The sequence below is a fragment of the Myxocyprinus asiaticus genome, chromosome 6, assembly GCF_019703515.2.
Source record: "Myxocyprinus asiaticus isolate MX2 ecotype Aquarium Trade chromosome 6, UBuf_Myxa_2, whole genome shotgun sequence".
Taxonomy (NCBI): domain Eukaryota; kingdom Metazoa; phylum Chordata; class Actinopteri; order Cypriniformes; family Catostomidae; genus Myxocyprinus; species Myxocyprinus asiaticus.
Window position 1 is genome coordinate 46270708 of NC_059349.1, and position 23014 is coordinate 46293721.

A 23014-nucleotide genomic window follows, 5' to 3' on the forward strand; every position below is an offset into this window, starting at 1 on the left:
TTTTAAAGGGATTGTTCACCCAAAAATGAAAATTCTGTCATCATTTACTGCACCCTCATGTTGTTCTATGACTTCCGTGGTACAAAAAAGTTTTAGCAGAATGCCCAAGCTGCATTCTTCTATACAATTAAATGCACGTTTCTCAAAGAATAACATTTCTTTTTCCTTACAAATACCTCAGAACTAAAAAACGTTACACTTGCTTCAGTGCTTTTCGTGCTCAACTAGAAAATCATTATTTTCAAGGCTAATGGTTTCAAGGCTGTTGGAGGGAACTGTCTCTGTTTCCATGGAATTGTATGATTGTAGGATATATATATATATATATATATAAAATTTGCTTTCGGGATTTTATTAATTTTGGACTCTTGTAGCCTCAATGTATGTGCTTGTCATAGTGAGGAATGTCAAAGTCGATATAAATTGTTTTTTAAAAACTATCGGCCAATTAATCGGTATTGGTATCAGCCGACCTCTACTCTGTTGTATACTACAAATTTTGCCAAATATAGTAGGTCGTCCAAGTATTTGTGCAAAGTATGAATACGGCATGCTGCAAAAATAGTATGGTAGTCATTGGCATTCCAAGCACAAAAACTTGTTTCAGTTTTTAAAATAATTAAAAACTGACTCTTTTATCTCAAATATGTATTTGCTATGTATATTTATAGTGTCGTTCTTCAATTGGAATCTATTGAAATTGATTCCTATTTAAATTATTTTTGAGTTGAGTCTCTGGTGTGGAGCGCTGTTCGTAATACACATAGTTGCTGCCTATGAAGAGTGTGCCAAATTAGTCACTTATGAGGTTCCATTTTGGAGTTTGGATTCTGCCATAGTAGACCGCGGGCAGCTCACTTCATTTTGGAACAGCGCCAGTGCGTGTGTGCTCTGTAAGGAGGATTCTGGCTCTTTTAACTCTGTCCTCTGGGTCACGCCCAGGGATTATAGGCTTTCTTAGTACACCATCATTAGAAATTTTTGTGTGTGTCTGTGTGTGTGAGAAAGAGAGAGAGAAAGTATGTTGGCCTTGTTTGATGTGAGACATTATATGAAAGCAGCACAAGACTGGCTTTATACTGTATGTCAGTGCTTGTCTGTATTTCTATAGGGATATTTCACCCAAAAATGAAAATTCTGTCATCATTTACTCACCCTCATGTTGTTGCAAACCCATATGACTTTCTATCTGGTGTGGAACACAAAAGGAGATGTAAGGCGGAATGTTAGTATCAGTCACCATTCACTTTTCTTGCAGCGTTTTTCTATACAATTAAAGTGAATGGTGACTGAGGTTAACATACGAGTTTGGAAAAACATAAGGGTGAGGAAAGGATGACATTTTTGGGTGAACTACAGTATGCGGTTTAGATTTGTGTTTCTGAGTCTGTTTAATAGATTATGTGACTCATGTACTCTTTCAGACATCTTTAGTTTGAGCTTGTGCATCAATCTATGCATCCCAGATCCAGCAGACAGACCTTTTGATATTTTTCAGACCAAACCTTGATCATCAGTGTCTAGACTCTAGAGCTTTTGACAAAGTTTCTCTTTGAAACAAAGATGAAATTCATTTTCAAACATACAGACTGGAGACTGATCATAAAGAACTTATACGAGTTTTATAAATTGACACTATTCTCACTGAACTGCTGTGTTTATAGTAAAAAGGGCATAATTTATAAAACATAATTTATTTATAAAACATAAATTATTATTGACCAGAATGCAGCCAGGACTTGTCTGTTTTCTTTCCATGACTCTCTCAAGATGTTGCCAGGTCAAGTAACAAGGATAGTTCCACTGAGGTTAAGTGTCTTTCTCAAGGGTGCAGTGATAATAGCTCATGCATCAACCATTGCAGGGTTTGAACCTACAATCTTTAGTTATCAGCCCAGAGCCTTAACCACAAGGCTATACCACCTTTCACCACCTTTAATAAAAACTATAAAACTGGGATGCTAAATCTGTAGAGGTGTGATATTACATACAATCATTTACAACCATTGAATTTTGTTATATAAGCATAGATAAATTATGGATTGCTTTAAAAAATACTGTTTAAAGTACAGAGTGTAAACAAAAAAATTGTTGCGACATTATTTAATCAGCTTTGTGAAATGGCTAATACCTCCATAATGGGAGTGAATGTGGCTTAGCGGATAAAAATTGTGGGCTGATAATAACCAGTGGGTTCTAGGTTCGATTCCTATAATGTGTGATTCATGAGCTGCTTACATGATGAGCTTTAAGGTACCCCAAGTTTTTACAGTGATATTTTCCCTGTAGTAAAAGTGTCATTTTAGTATTGGACATGAGTATCTGCTAAAAGAACAAACCCAAATTCATGAAAAGTACATGATTGTGGCACATTTTTGGCAAAATGATGTTTCATGGCTCCTTACACTTAAAGCGGCAGTTCCGAAGTGAAATGTCCTCTTTGTGGCATTTAAAGCAAGTTCAGTTTTCTCCCAAACAGATGATGTTTTAAAGGCTAATGTTCTATTGAATTTTAAATCAACAAAACCTACCTCCCTACCCTAAACCTAAACCTAACCGTTTGTTTTAGAAAAAGAAAATGTGAGATGAAATGCGTGATTGCTGAAGCAACCACGTCATTTTGTGCTGCTTCTATGACACGTTTGGCTAACGTGTCGACTTGCATGCTTTTCAGGACTAGTACCCTGTCGTTGGTTATGCAATGCAAACTTTAAAATGTATTGCCGTACAAGTCATAGCATTACGTGAGGAACAGGACAAATGCATGTGTATGAACTGATAATCTGCCGTTTTACTTTACATTGATTTATGTGAAAGGGAATAAAAGTCATTGGGTCATTATTATTGAAACTTTCATAAATTAATGAATACATTCTGAGTAATTTGCGCATAAAATGGACCTTCCCGCAAACTTTCCCCCAGATTCACAAACTTTTCATACTCCCCAGATTTGTTTGTAAAATGTGTATGTTAGTGAAATCCAAACATTCGTAAAGAGGGGGTGTGTGTACGTTCATTCACAATTATCATAATCCGTGCCCATGAAAACACCATAGGAAGGCACCAGACTCGCTAATAAATGCTATTAACATCTATGCGGAACAGTAATTAAATCATTTTTATGAATGAAGTGCATTCACATTGTATAGCAAGCACAATAGCGTCTCAAAGAAAGTGAGGATTTACTGTCATCGCATGTTTTTTGCTGTCATATGATGCTCTTCTGTGAATCAAACAGTACCCAAAGTGAAAGTATGTGGGCTTTTTAAATTTTTCCCCCATTGTATTGTGTACGCACCTGCCTGCGATGTGTTTATTTATGGATTTAACAGCATTAGCATTGACCATACATTATAAACTAAATGTGATTTACTGATGCCTATACTAAATTATGAAACTTAAATTATAGCGCTCATATCAAATAAATAAATAAAATAAAAAACTGTCCAAAATCATGTTAGAGGGCATTCATTCCAAAATCAAGCACTTCTGCTGAAAAAAACAAAACAAAAAAACAATAAGCAGAGTTAGGAAAAAATTATACTTAAAAAAGAAAAAAGGCAGTAAAGAAAAGTTTCTAAATAAGTACATGCTATGTTTTTTGTTTGTTTGTTTGTTTTTTTACTAATTTGTTATTTGTTTAAGGTTAATTTCACTCATTTAATTATTAGTTAATTTTTTTCATTATTATTTAATTTAACTTCTATCATAAAATAGTTATGACAAGAACAAAACACTTTCAGATGTATTACACACAATTTACACGTGGTTGGGAGCAGATGTAAATTTCATTAGTACCAAATAACGTTTTGAAAATACGAAAACTTTCATGAATCCATGAATTTATGTCAGAACGACTTTACGAATGATTTACACACAAAAAAAAATCTGCTTGTTTTTCAAGAATGAGGCTCGTTGTATTAATGCCTCTAGTTTTAATTTCACCAAAATTTGTAATCTTATTAAATATTAAAAATTCATATTTAATTTGATTAATTTCATGCATTAGGAATCCTTTAAATATTGTTTATTAGATCAGTAATTTAATCTTGAAAACAACGGCACCCACTCAAAATTCACTTACCGTTCCCAGTCCCTCTAACACAACCATCCACACACATATTTCTTCTGTTTTCATCTGTGTTCTTGTCACATCTTAGAATGATAGATGAATAATGTATTTTTTAGTGTGTGGGTTGAATATTCACGGTTTTAGAAGTAATATTGTCAAATATGTGTAACAGCATGATAATGAGAGATATGGGGAACAGGTATAGTGTAATTAGATGGCTTCTGTGTTTCTATGGTTATTTGGGACTTTGCTGTTGATGGAGCCCAGAATCTTTTTTTATTTATTTTTTTATGTACTTATAATTCTCGTCTTTCTACAATGTTCAAAGAGAAAACTGGCATTTATTACCATAAGAAGCTGTTTCTACTGGATCTGTATTTAACAAATTACATTGCCATAACCAAATGTAGTCAGTTTGATTCAACTGATTTACCCAAAAATGTAAATTCTGTCATCATTTACTCACCCTCATGTTGTTCCATCCCCACATGACTTTCTTTCTACTAATTAACACAAAAGGAGATGTTAGGCAGAATGTTCAGCCTCAGTCATCGTTCACTTTCATTATATGGAAAAATGAATGGTTACCGGAACTAACATTGAGTCCCTAATATTCTGTAGTTTAGGTGAATGTAATGAGTTAATACTGAGATTGTGAATTTATCCAGGGGTTGTGGTTAGAGATCAGGCTGAGGGATAAACTAAAGAAGTGCTGGATGGGCAGATACACTTATTCCTGGCTTTTGCACCTCTAGTGAGCCACAGCTATTGCACTAACGAGGTGTCCATTCAGGACTCAATTATTGCAGTGGGCAAACCAAAGGGGAAAAGGGATGAGTAGAAAGGGGTATTAGTATAAGGGTAGAGAGGAAAGAGAGATTCACTGTAAAAATATATATTTTGTCAGGTTTCCTAAAATGTACTTCATGTGGTAACATCTACACTTTGTCTTTTTGCTATTAGCTCTTATTGTCTGGGAATAACTGATCTCTCACCCTGCTCTTGTAGTATTTAAGCAGTTCAGACACATTTCTCTGTGGCCTTTTACAGAACTCTAATTAGCCTCAGTTACACCCTTTCATTATTCCAAAGGAGTCGTTTCTCACCCACTGTCTCATCAATACTCTTGGATACAACCAACTAACACCTCCCTTCCCATCCCCTCCCACAGCACACATGCCAGCAATTAGACTTTATAATGTATAATTTCTGCCAGGGGATCTGGAAGTCCGAGCCAACTTGATCTCTTAGACTGTCATTCCTATCTTGGTAAAGCCAAACAGTGGATTGAAGATTTAAGCTTCCAAGGGACTTCAACCCAAAGACGATTTTTGTGGGTTTAAAATGAAAGTGTTAATCTCTCACACAAACTCTGTTCCTGTTAATACATTTGTTAATTGTACTTATGACAGAAATGTTATTGTCTCGCAGTGTGAATTGTTATTTTCTTAATTACATGCCCTCAAGGATTTATTTGAATACAAAATTGAGACTCCAAAGGTCTCAAAGTTTCCTATAGGGCTCCAAAGTGCTGCAGTCACTCATGTTAATGAAGCATAACATTTCTGACCATCAGGAATTAACCAGAGCTCGGGGGAAAAATGGCACTGAAAGTGACAAAAATGCCCCATATACTTAAAATGTTTGGGGAAAAATGCCCCCATAGTGATTTTTTCTGTTTCTGACATATTTAATAATATTCCATTAGGCCTAACTCAGTGTTTCCCAACCCTTTTAGCTGTAAAATCAGCATCATCAGTAAGGCTCAAGAACCCCTTCATCAACACAAAATTAAAGATCTGTACTAAAGGCTAAACATAATTTAACATTATCATTTATACTGTAATATCCCTGAGGTAAAAAATGAAAAGATGAAGTTGGCAGTTAGGATGTTTACTCATCAACAAAAACAAAACTTGGTTGTGAAACTTGCATTTAGAAGACTAATGCTGTTCATTATACAGGGGACATTTTAACTTGGTACATAAAAAAAATAATAAAAAAATAATAATAATAATATATATATATATATATATATATATATATATATATATATATATATATAGTGGCATTCAATTGATCACAATGTACAGACAAACTAAACTACTTCAAAGAGTTCTCATCAAAAAATCCTCCACGTGCAGCAATGACAGCTTTGCAAATCCTTGACATTCTAGCTGTCAGTTTGTCCAGATAATCAGGTGAAATTTCACCCCACGCTTCCTGTCTTGTTGGGCACTTCTCACGCACCTTACAGTCTAGTTGATCCCACAAAAGCTCAATGGGGTTAAGATCCATAAAACTCTTTTCCAATTATCTGTTGTCCAATGTCTATGTTTCTTTGCCCACTCTAACCTTTTCTTTTTTTTTTTTCTGTTTCAAAAGTGGCTTTTTCTTTGCAATTCTTCCCATAAGGCCTGCACCCCTGAGTCTTTTCTTTACTGTTGTACATGAAACTGGTGTTGAGCAGGTAGAATTCAATGAAGCTGTCAGCTGAGGATATGTGAGGCATCTATTTCACAAACTAGAGACTCTGATGTATTTATCCTCTTGTTTAGTTGTACATCTGGCCTACCACATCTCTTTCTGTCCTTGTTAGAGCCAGCTGTTCTTTGTCTTTGAAGACTGTAGTGTACACCTTTGTATGAAATCTTCAGTTTTTTTTTGGGGGGGGGGGGGGGCAATTTCGAGCATTGTATAGCCTTCATTCCTCAAAACAATGATTGACTGACAAGTTTCTAGAGAAAGTCATTTCTTTTTTGCCATTTTTGACTTAAAATTGGTCTATTGCATACTGTGGAAACTCAAAAACAAACACAAAAACAATGTTAAGCTTCATATAACAAACCAAATAGCTTTCATCTGTGTTTGATATAATGACAAGTGATTTTCTAGTACCAAATTAGCAATTTAGCATGATTACTCAAGGATAAGATGTTGGAGTGATGGCTGCTGGAAATGGGGCCTGTCTAGATTTGATCAAAAATGACTTTTTTCACATAGTGATGGTGCTGTTTTTTACATCAGTAATGTCCTGACTATACTTTGTGATCAGTTGAATGCCACTTTGGTGAATTAAAGTACCAATTTCCTTCCGAAACAGCAAAATCTGCACATTGTTCCAAAATTTTGGCCACCAGTGTATATATATATATATATGTTGAATATTCATTCATATTTTCATTAATTTCATATTTCTATATTCATAATTTTAAATGTTAAATATTCATCTCATCCTCCACAATATTAATCTGCCGGTAGACTGTGGCTATCCACTTTTATACAGCAATTATAAAGCTGCATTCATAATTTGCATCAGAGCGTCAACACCAGCGTCCAGCGCCACTTTGAACTCCATGGGAAAAGCGGAGTAATAGTTAAGACTTGCCGTGCATTTGTATTAATTAAAATGCACCTTACATAGACTGAAAATATTTGATTTCTAGAGTCCCGTCTTGGCTTGTTTTGTACATCAAATAAAAGCGCTAAGAGCTCCTTTCTCCATCATTTTATCACTGACAGGGAAGCACTTTTGTGAAGTGAGCATCAGTGTAATGACTCCGTTAAGAAACATTACAAAGGTCCCGCCATTCCAACAAGTATTTATGCTGGTTTATGCTGTATAAATTTTAAATGCGTTAATCGCAATAAAAAAAAATTAACATGCGATTAACATGTTAATTCTGACAGCTCTAATATATATACAGTATATATTATATTATATTATTCCGTCCGCAGAACTGCTGCACACTGGATTTTTTTTTTTGCATCATTCTGAGTAAACTCTAGAGAATGTTGTGCGTGAAAATCCCAGGTGATCAGCAGTTACAGAAATACTCAAACCAGCCCGTCTGGCACCAACAATCATCCCACGTTGAAATCACTAAGATCACATTTCCCTATTCTGACAGTTGATGTGAACATTAACTGAAGCTTCTGACCCATATCTGCATGATTTTATGCATTGCACTGCTGCCACGTGATTGGCTGATTATATAATCACATGAATAAGTAGGTGAACAGGTATTCCTAATAAAGTGGTCAGTGAATGTATATATAGTTAGGCCTACTTGTTTATCGTTTACATGCATAATTTGTGCTATTTACAAGTATTTGCACTGATGTGTAGAACAAGTGCTAAAATTGTACTGTGTCTCCTTAAGAAAACCGACAGATCAGTGCATATTAATGAGAGTCACATGACTTCTTTATTAGAATCAAATGCTTCTTTTTTGTTCTTTTGGTGACTATACAAATGACCATGAAGAACAGAAAGGATGTTAAAATAGACATTATTAATTAAAAATAGTTTGATTGGATCTCATCTTTGGACACACATTACACGCAACAGGTCAAACCAAACATTTAATCTCATCAGGCAGTGAAAGGATCTCAGTGCCTAAAGTCGCCCTGAAGTGCCTTGACATTTTGACGTATTTCCTACTGAAACAGGATGTGGGGGTGGGACCGCAATGCACATGCACAGCATATGCTAGAGCCGCTTACCAGGGAAACTTGAGAAGCGATCTCAGAGAACTGAATGATGATCTAACTTTCAACATTACTACATAACCAGCCCACAAATACACACAGCTCATCGTGGTCTTTGCTTACAATGAGGTGGGAGCCATTGTGCCAGTACAGATGAATGAGAAACATGCGAGTAAAAAACAATATATCCAAGTTTTGAATCACAATACACCAAAGATAATGAAAACTAAAAAGAACACTTACTCGAACTGTACAAGTTAGTATATTTGATTAAAGATTAACAGGGCTAACCATTTTTTTTATTATTTTTTAAATAACATGCACGGACGAAGCATTTATAATAAAAACAGCAACATCCAATAAGAAAATAATAATAAAACTTCACCTATTAAAAGACTGATATTGGGATTTTAAGAATAGTCTAACTATTTAAGAATAGTTAAGAACAGATGTCGAGATCATTCAAATGAAGATTGTGATTAATCGAAAAATCTATATTTTTACCCGGCCCACTGGCCTATCTAAATGTGGGGATTTTATGGGTTTAGTGTAGAAACGGTAGTGACTGGTAGCTCTCAGATATATTGATTCAATGTGTGTGATTGTTGAATGTGTAGCTAATATGAAGTGGTATTTTATTTTTAAGTGGCTTAAAAAAAGCTCAAACCAGCTTTGAAAACACTCAACATGAAGAAAAGACTACCAAAAACGACACAACTTGAAACAGTGATTACATCACAATCTACATTGATGGTAGGCAGTTGAGATCTGTGTAATTAAATAGGCCGACCAATAACTGTATTTCAAATGTGTTCTTGCAGAGTGTGTATTGTGTTTGTGTATTATAAAGTGCTACTTTTGTATTTCATGTTGATTCAGTTTTATAGATAACAAGTCATAATTGTTAAGATTGAGAATTCATTTAGAATTCAATTGAAGTTTTTGACATAAATAGACAAGATGCTTTGGGGTTTTTATATGGTTGGGAAAATAAATTGTTCTCATAAACTGAAAAAATTCCAAGGGTCAAACATGGGCCCTTATTAAAAAGTTATTTACTGACTCTAGGGCTGACCATCTGTTTTTGTTTCTGTATTTCTCTTTCCCTCTCAGTTATAATGGAAGAGTGGTGGGCAGTGGAGTCCATGCTCAAAGGCAAAATCCAGAAGTAAGGGTCAGAGGTACTGACCCTGTGCTTTTGGAAGTCAAAGACAGGCTCGAGCAGTTCAACCAGGTAGGGAACACCATAATCTGGTGACATTACCACACATACTGTATCTGTCACATCTCAAGACAAATGTTCTCTAGTGACTGCTACACATGGATCACTAATTGATTAATTGATATACAGATGTGCCATTCCTAAGATACCAGCACTATTGAACAAACTCCAGTTTGGGAGATTACAGTACATCCCCAAAATATTTTTCATACCAAATTAGACACCAGTCAACTGCGTCTGATATTCATAGAGCTTTGTTAACAAATGCAGGATTATTGTCATTTTCTGGTAATGCTTAGCTGAATTTGGCTTTATAATGTAGGAGCTCACAATTTTCAGATAGTCACTTCATGTTTTACAAATACTTTCTTGCATTTTTAAGTAAACATTGACAAATCTGAGGTATTTAAAGTATGTGATTTTGGATTACAATGGGTGTTGACTGAGCTTTGGATTTAAAACTCAAAAATATTCATTGGCTGTGTCTTAGGGTTTCTGTCAATGGCCTTTTAGATCTGATGATGAGGTCATGATACTACTGTGGTTATACTGATAACTATGGTTATACTGAAAACGCTATCATGATGATAGTACAGTTTTATCCTTTGTACCTCACAGTATAATTTTAATACCATGATATATTAATATCTTAAGAAATGTGCTGAACTCTTAAGGAACTTCTTTCCGTTCACTGAATTGGTGTGATGTTCTGCTCTCATTCTGATATCCCTGACAGTCCAATCATGCTCCAACAGTGTAGCAGAGAAAACAGAGGCAGATGATTCTTTTCAGATGTTAATTAAATAGCTCATCAAAGCGATCCTGCTATTCTGTACAATAAACAGACAGTAGAAGCTTCCGTCTATTTAACAACACCTAGTACAGAGTTTATGAGATGTTTTGTAGCTTTAACTATGTAGAAAGGGAGTTTTACAGAGGTCACATGTGGAAATAAGACTGACTTTGATGGGGAGAAATGGAAGTAAAGGATTAAAAAGAGGAGGACAGACAGGGGCCACAGATGGAATCAGTGTATACTGACCCAGCTGAGCAATCATCTGACTCTCATGTGAACCAGTGATGTCAGTAAACAAGTGTTGGACGATTGTAGCCTAACACACACACATACATAAAATTGACATGACACAAGTGCCCAAAGTAAATTTTTTCTGTTCTTACCAAATAATCACGTATCAGGAACAGGATTTTGGACCAATGAGATCTATCTATCTGTCTGTCTGTCTGTCTGTCTGTTCTTCTGTGCATTCTATCTATCTATCTGCCTGTCTGCCCATCTGTCCATCCATCCATCCATCATGTTATTCTATCGTTCTGTCTGTCTGTCATGTTTTCCATCCATCCATACATCCATCATTATGTTATTCTGTCTGTCTGTCTGTCTGTCTGTCTGTCTTGATCATACAAAAAATAAATGAATTCGTCCTGAATATAAACACAAGTTTCACAATATTACAGTTTTTCGCTTTGGCTCATTTTTTTTTAAACAGTCTTAACATTCTCTGTAAGTGCAATTGTCACAACAGTTTTATGGGATATCACAACTCTACTGAATGTCTGCAAAATGTAGTAACTCACTCAAAACATTTAATTCATGCTTCAAAACCTAGTTATTGTGTCTGTAAATTGGCCAATGCCACCAAAATGAAAAGTTTTTTGTCATCATCTGAGCCGTACTGGTCAAAATGTTTAGATGGTTTTTCACCATGGCAGTCAACCCTGGAAATGTTTGTTATATACAAATGTCATTTTTGTTCTACTTTTTTGTTGACACTGACTGCTTACTGTTCTATACAAGAATGTCAGTTTTGTCTAGCTGAACGCTATTGTGTTTCACACTGAGCTTTTTAGATACCAATTTCAACAGTAGGTAAACGTTTACTGGGAAAAGTCAATATTGTACAATAATGTAATACACAGAAAAAGGATATGCACATTTGTATGTTGTTAACAATGTTTGTGTTTTTGGGGCAAATGGAGGAGTCAGGAGGCAGCGAAACAGTCAATGTGAATATTTTTATTACTCTTTCAGCATCACACAAAACATAAACAAAAGGGCTCTTAGTGGCCAAATATATACACCAACGAGTCAATGAGAGTTCACTTTAATAGTACCGGACACACACAGCCAACTCCCTCTGCTGTCTCTCTCCCTCCATACTGATGTGTCCGTCGGCCTTTTCAGGTCTCCCTTCGCCATCACTATAACAAGACACAGATGTTAGAGATAATGACAGACCAGGTGACGAGCCTTACCGCTCTCCCTCTCCCGCAGACAGATACACGACAACGCCCCCATCCCCACATACCCCCACCGCCCGCCTCAGGCTGGGGCAACATCCAGCCTGCCAACTCCCCCAACCCCCCATTTCTGAAGAGAAAGTCCACCACAGCCATCTGCACCCCCGGTCTGTGGATCACCTCAAATTTAAATGGCTGAAGTGCTAGGTACCAATGTGTGATCTGCACGTTGGTATCTTTCATGCAGTGGAGCCATTGGTGTGGGGCATGATTTGAGCAGAGGGTGAAGGCCCACTCCAGCAGGTAGTAGCTGATGGTGAGGACAGCCCACTTGATCACAAGACACTCCTTTTCTGTGATGCTGTTCTTCATCTCCCTCATGGAGAGCTTGCGACTTATGAACAGCACCGGCTGTTCCTCCCCCCCCACCTCCTACGAGAGCACTGCCCCAGCCCCCTGTCAGATGCATCTGTCTGCAAAATAAAGGGGAGAGAGAAATTAGGAACATGTAAAAGCAGCCCCCAACAAAGGGCAGATTTTACTTTTAGGAAAGCCTGTTGGCATGACTCTGTCCACTGGATCGGATCGGGGACCCCCTTTCTAGTAAGATCAGTCAGCGGGCTGGTGATGTCAGAGTAACTAGGCACAAACCTTTGGTAGTATCCAGCCAGCCCCAGAAACTGTCTCACTTACTTTTTGGTCTTGGGCCTCAGGCAGGCCGCGATCGCTGTGGTTTTGTTAACCTGGGGTTGCCCCTTCCCTTGACCCAAATTGAACCCCAGATATCGAACTTCCTCCCACCCAATTGCACACTTCTTTGTGCAATTGGTCCCAAACCAAACAGAAGGGTCACAAATTGGTGTAAGCTGAATTGTGTGGAAAAAGCTGTTTTTTCTCAGGAGAATGGAGTTAAAGGGATCTACCAATAACCCTTTGTTAAGTCCAATATCGAATAAAATTTAGCCACGGCCAACTGATCGAGCAACTTGTCAATCCGTGGCATTGGGTATGTGTCAAATTTGGATGCCGCATTCACTTTGCGATAGTCTACACAGAACCAGACCGTCCCATTGCTCTTAAGTACCAGAACCACCAGGCCGACCCAGTCACTGTGCGACTCTTCTATTACACCTATCTCGAGCATTACCTCCAATTCTTCCTGAAAAACCCTTTTCTTGTGTTTAGGAAGGTGATAAGGGTGGCTATGAACCACCACCCCCGAGGTGGTCTCGATGTGGTGTTCTATGAGGTTTGTGTGACCAAAGAGAGGCGAAAACACATCTGCGATTTCCGCTTGCAACTTGGCCACATCTGTGAGCTGCGACGGTAAGAGGTGGTATCCACACAGGACCAGGGTGAATGAATTAGGTTTGAGAGTCACCTCTGGCCTGAGCTCCGCCCTCTCCGGGACTACCATTGCCAAGGCCACAGGGACCGCCTCCCTCCACAATTTTAGGAGGTTGAGATGGTAAATTTGACATGCCCCACCCCTGTCCATTCGCCTAACCTCATAATCGAAATCTCCGACTCGCCGTGTGACCTAAAAGGGCCCTTGCCACTTGGCGAGGTGAGCAGTAATACAAGCACTTTATCTCCCAGTGTGAATTCCCGCAGTCGAGTGCCCCTGTCATACAGTCGGCTTTGACGTTCCTGAGCTTGGAGCTAATTCTCCTGTGTTAGTTGACCCAAAGAGTGAAGATTTTTCTCTAAGATGAAGAACGTACTGAATTTCATTTTTACTGTTTGAAGGTCCCTCCTCCCAAGCTTCCCGTATGACGTTGAGCACGCCACGTGGCCAATGCCCATATAGCAGCTCGAATGGGGAAAACCCTGTGGAGGCTTGTGGGACCTCTCGCACTGCAGATAACAGGGGATCGAGCCACTTATCCCAATTTCTAGCATCCTTGTGTACGAACTTACAAATCATATTTTTTAAGGTTTTATTAAATAGTTCCACCAGCTCATCCATTTGTGGGTGGTAAACACTGATGTGAATCATTTTAATACCTAACAATTCGTACAGTTCGCGTAGTTCGTGACATAAATGTAGTGCCTAGATCAGTGAGGATTTCTTTTGGAATCCCCACTCGGGAGATAATGCTGAAGAGTGCCTCCGCAACACTACGTGCTGAGATGTTGCTCAGGGGCACTGCTTCTGGATATCGCATTGCATAGTCCACCAGAACGAATTGAAAGCGATGCCCATGTGCAGTCTGTTCTAATGGCCCAACGAGGTCCATGCCAATTCTTTCAAAGGGGACCTCAATTAGCAATAGAGGGTGCAATGGTGCTTTTGGGGTGGCCGGTGGATTCACCAACTGACATTCACGGCATGCCACACACCACTTGCGAACGTCCCCATGAATGCCCGGCCAAAAAAAATGGCCCATTATTCGGTTGAGCTTTTTTTCATGACCTAGATGGTCAGCCATTGGATTATGGTGAGCCGCCTGGAAGAGGGTTTCCTGATGGCTCTTCAGTGCTAATAATTGGGTTGTATTTTCTTTTGTTTGATTGTCCTGTGTCACTCAATACAACCGATCTTTAATAATTGAAAATATGGGTATGTGAGTGCGACGTTAGGCTGAACCTCTTGACCATCGTTGATTCTCACTTGGTCAAACACATGTTTGAGGGACTCATCACGTGACTGCTCTAGAGAAATCCCCCTCGGGAACTCCCTCTCTTGCGTCATCTTGATGCGGAGCAGACGTTGATGGCCCTGGCACCGCCTCTCCAGCCATAGCATCGCACGTCACACACTGAGACAACATTTTACAGGACCCATCCACATATATTTCCCTTAATATTTTTTTTTTTCGATTTTTTTTCTCCCCAATTTGGAATGCCCAATTCCCAATGTGCTCTTAGTCCTCATGGAGGCATAGTGATTCGCCTCAATCCAGGTGGTGGAGGATGAAACTCAGTTGCCTCGGTGTCTGTGACTGTCAATTCACGCATCTTATCATGTGGCTTGTTGAGTGCATTACCACGGAGACATAGTGCATGTGGAGGCTTCACGCTATTCTCCGTGGCATCCACGCACAACTCACCACGCGCCCCGCTGAGAGCGAACCACATTATAGCGATTCCCAGAAATGCTGTCATGTAATCTTCTGCCAGCTGGACGGCCTCTTCCAGCAAAGCTGAGTGGTGGCACTGGACCCACTCGGCCATCCTCCGAGGAAGTTGGGAGATGAACTGCTCCAGTGTCACCAGGTCGATGATGTCCATGGCGCCGTGGGTTCCCTCAGCCAGCAGCCATTTTCGACAGGCATCCTGGAGCTGTTGCACGAAAGTAAACGGGCAGCCGTGTTTCCCAAATTTCAGTGTCCTGAAGCACTGGCAGTTCTGCTCAGGACTACGGCCAACCCGTTGCACAATGGCCTTCTTTATTATTTTTATTACTCTTTCAGTGTCACACAAAACATAAACAAAAGGGCTTTTAGTGGCCAAATATGTACTCCAACGAGTCAGTGAGAGTTCACTTTAACACTAGCAGACACACGCTGCCAACTTTCTCTGCTGTCTCTCTCTCCATACTGATGTGTCCGTCGACCTTTTCAGGTCTTCCTCTGCCATCACTATAACAAGACACAGATGTTAGAGATAATGACAGCCCAGGTGACGAGCCTTACCGCTCTCCCTCTCCTGCAGACAGATACATGACAATGCCCCCATCCCCACATATGTATACAGTAAATGTATTTTTGTAGCAATGTGTTACATGTAAACAGAAAATTCACATTTGCATGTCCATTTTTACACATTTCTTACATGTAAAGTCATAAATAGTGAACAGAAAATTGCCACAAAATGACAAAAAAAACTGCAGTAGTTCTATAAAAAACAATAAATTGTACCTCCTCACAGTATGTAACACTACAAGTTCCCATCTTCTTGGTGGACATCCTGTCGCTCTTATTGGTCTGGCCAGAGATTTAGCAGACATCACAAACATTCCATGTCATAGATATTTATGGAATATACATGTATGTCTGACAGATTTTGATAACTGAATGGATAATGTGGCCATCACATGATGAAAGAATGTTTAGAAGTTGTGAAGAGTATGACAATTTCACTGAGAATCAACTCATCAATTTTGATCAGAAAGCCATGTGCATTTAGTTATTGTTTTCTTAAATGAATAAGAAATTTGAATCTGGTGTGAACAAGAAACTAATTGAAACTACTGAAATTTGCACTTACTATGTGAAAAAAAAAAAAAAAAACAACAAAAACGATGCATGTATATATCTATATATATATGTATATATATGTATATATATATGTAATCTGAGATGTGAACCAAAATGATTGAGACTAATTGTAAACTAATATTTGCAAATTTGATAGCTCAAAGCACTTATTTTGACTTCCTCTCAAGCGCACACAGAAATTAAAATATTTTATGAAAAAGTACAGATAGGGAAACATTATTAAGATGATAATTTCTCTCTCTCTCATACTGACCCCTGTTTAACTCTGATAAACTGAATGGGGAAATATGTGTTTAAAGAAACATGGAGAAATAAAAAGAGAGAGATAAAGAAGAGAGAGAATTGAAAATTGAAAAAGGCAGATGTTTAGAAAACAGTAGATTTTGTATGGGATTGGCTCTACGTAAAGTGCTGTTTTTGTGATGCTAATAGCAGGCAGCACACTGAAAGACTTTCGGAATAAAAGCTGATTTTCCCTAAATCCCCTGAGGCTCTGTGAAGCAACAGTCTGTCCTGCTTGCTCTCTTCAGCCCTCTTAAACCTTTCTTTCTTTCTGTCTTTCTTTCTTTCTCAATGTTTGTATGTTTCTTTTTCAGCCTTTCATTTGTTTCATTGTCACCTGTCTCTCTCTACTGTCTGTCAGTGAATGACTGTCTCAGTCATGTCTGAATGACACCTGTAATTTACTGTTCAGAAACACCTGTCACTATGGCAACTCAGAGATTGCAAGTTATTTTTGTTGAACCTTTGTAATCTGAATGCTAAACTGCTTGATAGTGTTTGTGTCCGCTGAGATAGGAGCGTTGAGAAGGTGTCAGACTGTTCAATCTGCCTCATACACATATATTCAACAGAGTCATAAGAGGACTTCATGAGTTGGGATCATGTAATGTAAGTTTAGTCAAAGACATCTGTCAAGTGCATGTTTTCATTGAAGCACAATAAAAAACCAGCACAGATGGACACAGAATCGAACTCTGGTTTGTCTGAACCAGAGTTCGATTTCACACCTCTCCCCCAAAAGTCTCTTTTCGCAATGTAATATTTGTCACAATGTAATAAAGCCAAATTTGGGGACATTTTGTGTATGTTAAGTTTTGGTAGAAAAACCAAAGGGACTCAATTACTAATCTAGAGTTGTAAACACCTGCCACTAGTATTGATGCAAACACACCACAGTTCAGGGCCCAATGTGAAAAAAGAGACCCCTGCAAGAGCATGGAATCCAACTTGGGTTCAGACCAAGCAATCAAATCAAAGTGAAAAGAGCCTGAAAGAGATTAAAAGAGAGAGCTTTGACCATTCCTGATTTTAGCCTAACACTACACCTCTCACTTTAAAATGTCAAAATAACTGTTGAGTATGTGGGACCCATCCACATACACACACAATGTAATTTGTGTACGTAACAGGATGTCTGTAGATTATGAGTCCAGACTCATCTCAGATGGACTTGTCTCCACTTTAGTCTGCATTTTAATCTCATTCCTTCCAGTTCTCATTGTTTGTAATTTAACAATTTATTGCCCAAATTCAGGAAATGAATGTCTGGAGAATCTGGACATTTGCAATTATTTTGGATGTGTAGCCTAAATAAAGGATTTGGCTTGCAGTTGCCCCACAAAAAAAAAAAGTATTTTTAATCAAGGGAAATAATCAACAATAGTCACAACTGGTTATGGTTCACCTGCTAAAAAGCGTATGTTGTGTTTTGGATTCTGGACCCCAGGTGGAATTCCCTCCAGTCTTCATTTACATACCCTCATGATTTGTTCCATACCGGTAGGACTTTTATTTCTTCTGTGGAACACAAAAATTATGTTAGGCAGTATGTTAGTCTTAGTCACTATTCACTTTCATTTAATCTTTCTTCCACACAATGAAAGTGAATGGTGACTGAGGCTGTCATTCTGCCTAAAATCTCTCCTTTTTGTGTTTCATGGAAGAAAGATGCAAAGGTTTGGAAGAACTTTAGGGTCACGATGCATTTACAAACACATGACACACGCACATACACACAGTTACAAAACTGCACTTGAAATCGAGCAGAAGGGCAGCACAAAATGTGATGAAATTTTAAATCTCCTTGGTGGATGCTAAACAAGATGTGAAACAGTCCAGCCAAGGTGTGTTGCCTGTAGTTCAGGTCGCTGGTGGGCCACCCCTCCCGTTAAAGCTCAATAAATACATCTAATTCCCTGTAAATATCCCCAACTGGAATCTGGAGGACAGGCCAACGACACAGCTGCTTTTGGGTGTGTAGACAATAGAATCTCTATGCTCGGGGTGTGTGTGTGTGTTAATGTGTTTAAACACAAACACACACACACTTAAACAACATGCCATTACACTCTTGAGTGTAAATGTGGACAAGGGAGATTGATAAAAAGGGAATGTTTCCTCTTTATAAGTTTCAGAACAATCACTAGAGGGTTTGTGTTGACCAGACTGCACTACTGTACTCCAACACCTGCTCTTTTACAGGAAGTCTGGTTTACTGCATTACAGAGAACACATTTATTAACCACCTCATTTGGGCTGCCAGCAGGGTCAGACTGGCCATCGGGAGAACTGGAACTTTTCCCGTTATGCAGAACATTTTGATTTTGCTTAAATTTGCCTGTAAATGGTTATTGTTTCCATTAGATGTAGTGTATTCTGTTTAAATACACTGAGATCCCATTTGGGCCTGATTTAAAAATAAAATATTTTGTATAAAGTATTTTTATTTATTTTTTCATCATTTTATTGAAAACAAGAGTCCTGCTCTTCAGTGAATCACACAAAAAGGCAGCTGTAATGTCAAATTAGGTAAATGCACCAATTCTGTTAATTTTAATGCTCTTAAACTCATTTAATCTCATTAGTTAACATAAGTAAACTTTGTCAGACCTAAATGTCACACAACACTTATACATACAAACACGCACACACTGGTGGCAGTGTGAATTGTCTAGGCAGGCAGCCTGAATGGGTTCGTCTGCAGAATTTGTTGATCAGTTGCTCACTTAACCTGTAGTTTTCTGTGTTAATGGTCTCTTCACTTCTGGTAGGGTATCAGGTGTATGTGTGTGTCACCACACAGTAGTATTCTGTATCAAAGGCTCGTCTCTCTTGTCTGTGGCTTCAGGGAGAACAGAGCGCACTGTTTGAAGTGGCTAGTGAATTCTACAGCACTTTAAAGAGTTCACTGAACACTCCCCAATGCATGTCTGCTTCCCGACCCACAACTTAGCACAGCCATGAGTTCACAGTCCGCATATAATCAACAATGTCCCGTAACAGTCCAGTGAAGATAAAACGGATACTGTCGTCCTTAACAACACTGCTTAGCCATGTAAAAAAAAAAAAAAAATGTTATGCACTGCCTTTTGTGGCTTATTGCTTTAATATAGACAACTCCATGAACACTTTAATAACTAATTCATAGTCATGTATGTGAGGGCACTTACTCCTATCAATCAGATCAAACAAATAAACAAGCAAAATACAAAACACTCATGTTTTGCACTTATACATTTAATAGCTCTTACTTTTCTGGTCAACTTATTTGTTAGTCAGTTGCAAATTAGATAAAAGCTAAATTAATAAACATTAATGTGTAATTAATGTAGAGCTATTTAGAGGTATAGTCTTATGGTCCATTATAGTCTCTTTGTAATTTAATAATTCTTGATTGGGTAAATTCTTACATATTCATTTGCTGAGATTGAATATACTGTATAGTTCCATCTTCAAATTCTGATTGGATGAGCCATGTTTAAAGATGTCGTAAAATAGCCTATATACACACACACCTGTGACCGCACATCAGTTTCTATACATTTTTAAGAGTTCTATAATATTGTGAATTATATGTTGCTACAAACCTCTCAAAAAATGAACTTCGATCATTATGTTGCTTGAAACCATAAACAAATTACAGTTATATTACTTGGCTTAAATAGACAAATCATATATCATATGAAAGCTCTTATTCTCAGGAATGTGACTGTACAGTTTATTTTTATGTGCTAATACCACAGTTTGAAAGTTTTTCAAAAGAATCACAAAGTTAAATATGATATTTGTAAGATATTAAATACAAACGTCTCTTTTCTGTGCCGATCACTGCTGCTGTAAGCCCCAAATAGATAAAAACAGTATATCTGTGTGGCAGCGGGGGCGTGGTCAAGCATCTCTCCGGAGAGAGAAAAAGCGGTAAGGGCGCTTACACCTGAGCTAAATTATGTATAACACCTGTCTCTAATTTCAGTGAGCACGGGGAGAGCGGCATAAATAGAGACACACCGCAAATAGGAGGGGGAGAGAGCCTGGGCACGACAGACCCGAGCAAGAAGCTAGGAGTTTCTTTACAAACGTTGAGAGTTTATTTTTGTGAAGCGGTGTGCGAGTGATAATTAACTTTGTGCTGCAGAGAGAGAGAAAATAAACTATAACCTGAACCAGGAAAACTGCTTCTCGTCTCCTCTTTACACTGGTGCCGAAACCCGGGAAACTGAAGTTTTGGGTAGAAGATGGATGGAGGTCGTCCCGTAGAGTCCTCCCAGTTGGCGGAGATCCTCCAAGCCCTCGCCAGCCTACATCGGAACCACCAACAAACGCTGCTTGAGCTCCGGCAAGATCAAGACCGCCGGTTTGTCGAGCTCATGCATGCTCAAGCCGAGGACCGGCAGGCGATCCGGAGCCTCCTCAGCCAGGGGGCATCCTCAGCCGCGACCCCGGACACACCCACGCCGTTACCCCCGCCAGCATTACAGAAAATGGGGGCGGCGGACGACCCCGAGGCTTTCCTGGATTTGTTTGAGCGGACCGCCGAGATCTGGGGCTGGCCGCTCGGCCAATGGGCAGCCCGACTGATCCCACTACTGTCCGGGGAAGCCCAGCTCGCGGCTCAACAACTGCCAGCGTCGAGCCTCCTGGCCTACGGAGATCTTAAAAGAGCCATCTTGCAACGGGTTGGTCGCACTCCGGAGGAAAGTCGTCAACTCTTCCGGAGCTTGAAGTTGGAAAGCTCTGACCGCCCGTTTGCCTTTGCCCAGCGGCTCCGTGACGCCTGCCGAAGATGGCTGTTAGCGGGGGATCGCGACGTCCAGGGAATTATCGACCAGGTGGTACTGGAACAGTTCATAGTTCGACTGCCAAAAGGAACGGCGGAGTGGGTCCAGTGCCACCGCCCGGCGTCGTTGGAGGAAGCTATCCGACTTGCGGAGGACCACATGGCGGCGATCCCGAGGACAGAAGATCCCTCCTACCTTCTCTCTCCTCCCTCTGTTTCTTCCCCCTCCCCTCTCTCTCTCTCGTCTGCTTTCTCTCCAGGTCCCGTTCCTGCCCCAGGCAGACGAGGAGGAACCCAGCCCTTGAGACCAGTTTCCCGGGTGTGGGAGGCGACACCTTCCCCTACTCTAGTACCCCGCCGCTCTCCCCCTCAGGGGGGGGCGCCCGCCGACGCAAGTGCGGGCGTGGCGCCTGGGCCGGCCTGCTGGAGGTGCGGAGACCCGAGCCACTTCCGAGATCAGTGCCCTCTGATGGAGCTGGGGACGGTGGTGCGGGTCTCTGACCTCCCACAGGCTGCCCCCGACCGGGCCGGAGCGTACCGGATACCGGTAAGTGTCAAGGGGGTACTCACCAAGCGTTGGTGGATACCGGGTGTAATCAAACCACTATCCACCAACGCCTGGTTCAACCCGAGGCATTGGTCACATCCAAAACGGTGAAGGTGAAGTGTGTACACGGGGATATTCACAAGTATCCAGTGGTGACCCTGACAATTAAATTTTGGGGTAAAAAGCATAGAGTGGAGGCTGCGGTTAGCTTCCGCCTCACCCATCCGCTGATTTTGGGGACTGATTGGCCTGATTTTAAAGCTTTATTAAAGGGAATTTGTGCGGATGGGTCCTGTGTGAGAATAGGGAGATGTGTGATGTGCGATGCTCTGGCAGGGGAGGCGGAGCCGGGGCCGTCCTCGACAGCTCCACGTCATGATGACGAGAGAGGGGAGAGGCCGCGGCCCCTCCCCTTCTCAGGGAATTCCCTGAGGGGGATTTCCCTTTGGAGCAGTCGCGAGACGAAACCCTCAAACACGCCTTTGACCAAGTGAGAGTTATCGATGGTCAACGACTCCAGCCTGACATCGCACTCTCATATCCCTATTTTGCAATTATAAATGAGCGGTTGTATCGAGTGACACAGGACACTCGAACCAAAGAGGATACAACCCAACTTTTGATTCCGAGGAGCCGTCGGGAAATGGTATTCCAGACGGCTCATTATAATCCTATGGCAGGTCACCTAGGAGAAAGGAAAACACTGAACCGTCTAATAGCCCGTTTCTATTGGCCGGGCATTGGCGGCGATGTCCGCAGGTGGTGTGCGGCATGCCGAGAATGCCAGCTGGTTAACCCACCGGCCACCCCAAAAGCGCCATTGCGCCCTCTCCCTTTGATCGAGGTCCCCTTTGAGAGAATTGGAATGGACCTCGTCGGGCCATTAGAACGGTCAGCTCACGGACATCGCTTTGTATTGGTCCTAGTGGACTATGCAACGCGATATCCGGAAGCAGTGCCTCTTCGCAACATCTCAGCACGCAGTGTTGCGGAGGCACTCTTCAAAATAATCTCCCGGGTGGGGATTCCGAAAGAAATCCTCACCGATCAAGGCACAACGTTTATGTCACGGACACTACGCGAACTGTATGAGTTATTAAATATTAAATCGATTCGCACCAGTGTATACCATCCTCAAACG

The 23014-nt window shown here is 40.1% G+C and overlaps 1 protein-coding gene across 1 annotated transcript in view; it reads left to right on the forward strand.

Annotated features, from left to right (window-relative positions):
• The window catches only part of gpc5c (glypican 5c), a 260885-nt gene that overhangs the window by 166074 nt on the left and 71797 nt on the right, over positions 1–23014 (forward strand). Inside the window, exon 7 of the mRNA XM_051701629.1 lies at positions 9677–9797. Within this exon, the coding sequence (XP_051557589.1) occupies positions 9677–9797 (121 nt within the window). The remainder of the gene's footprint in view (positions 1–9676; positions 9798–23014) is intronic.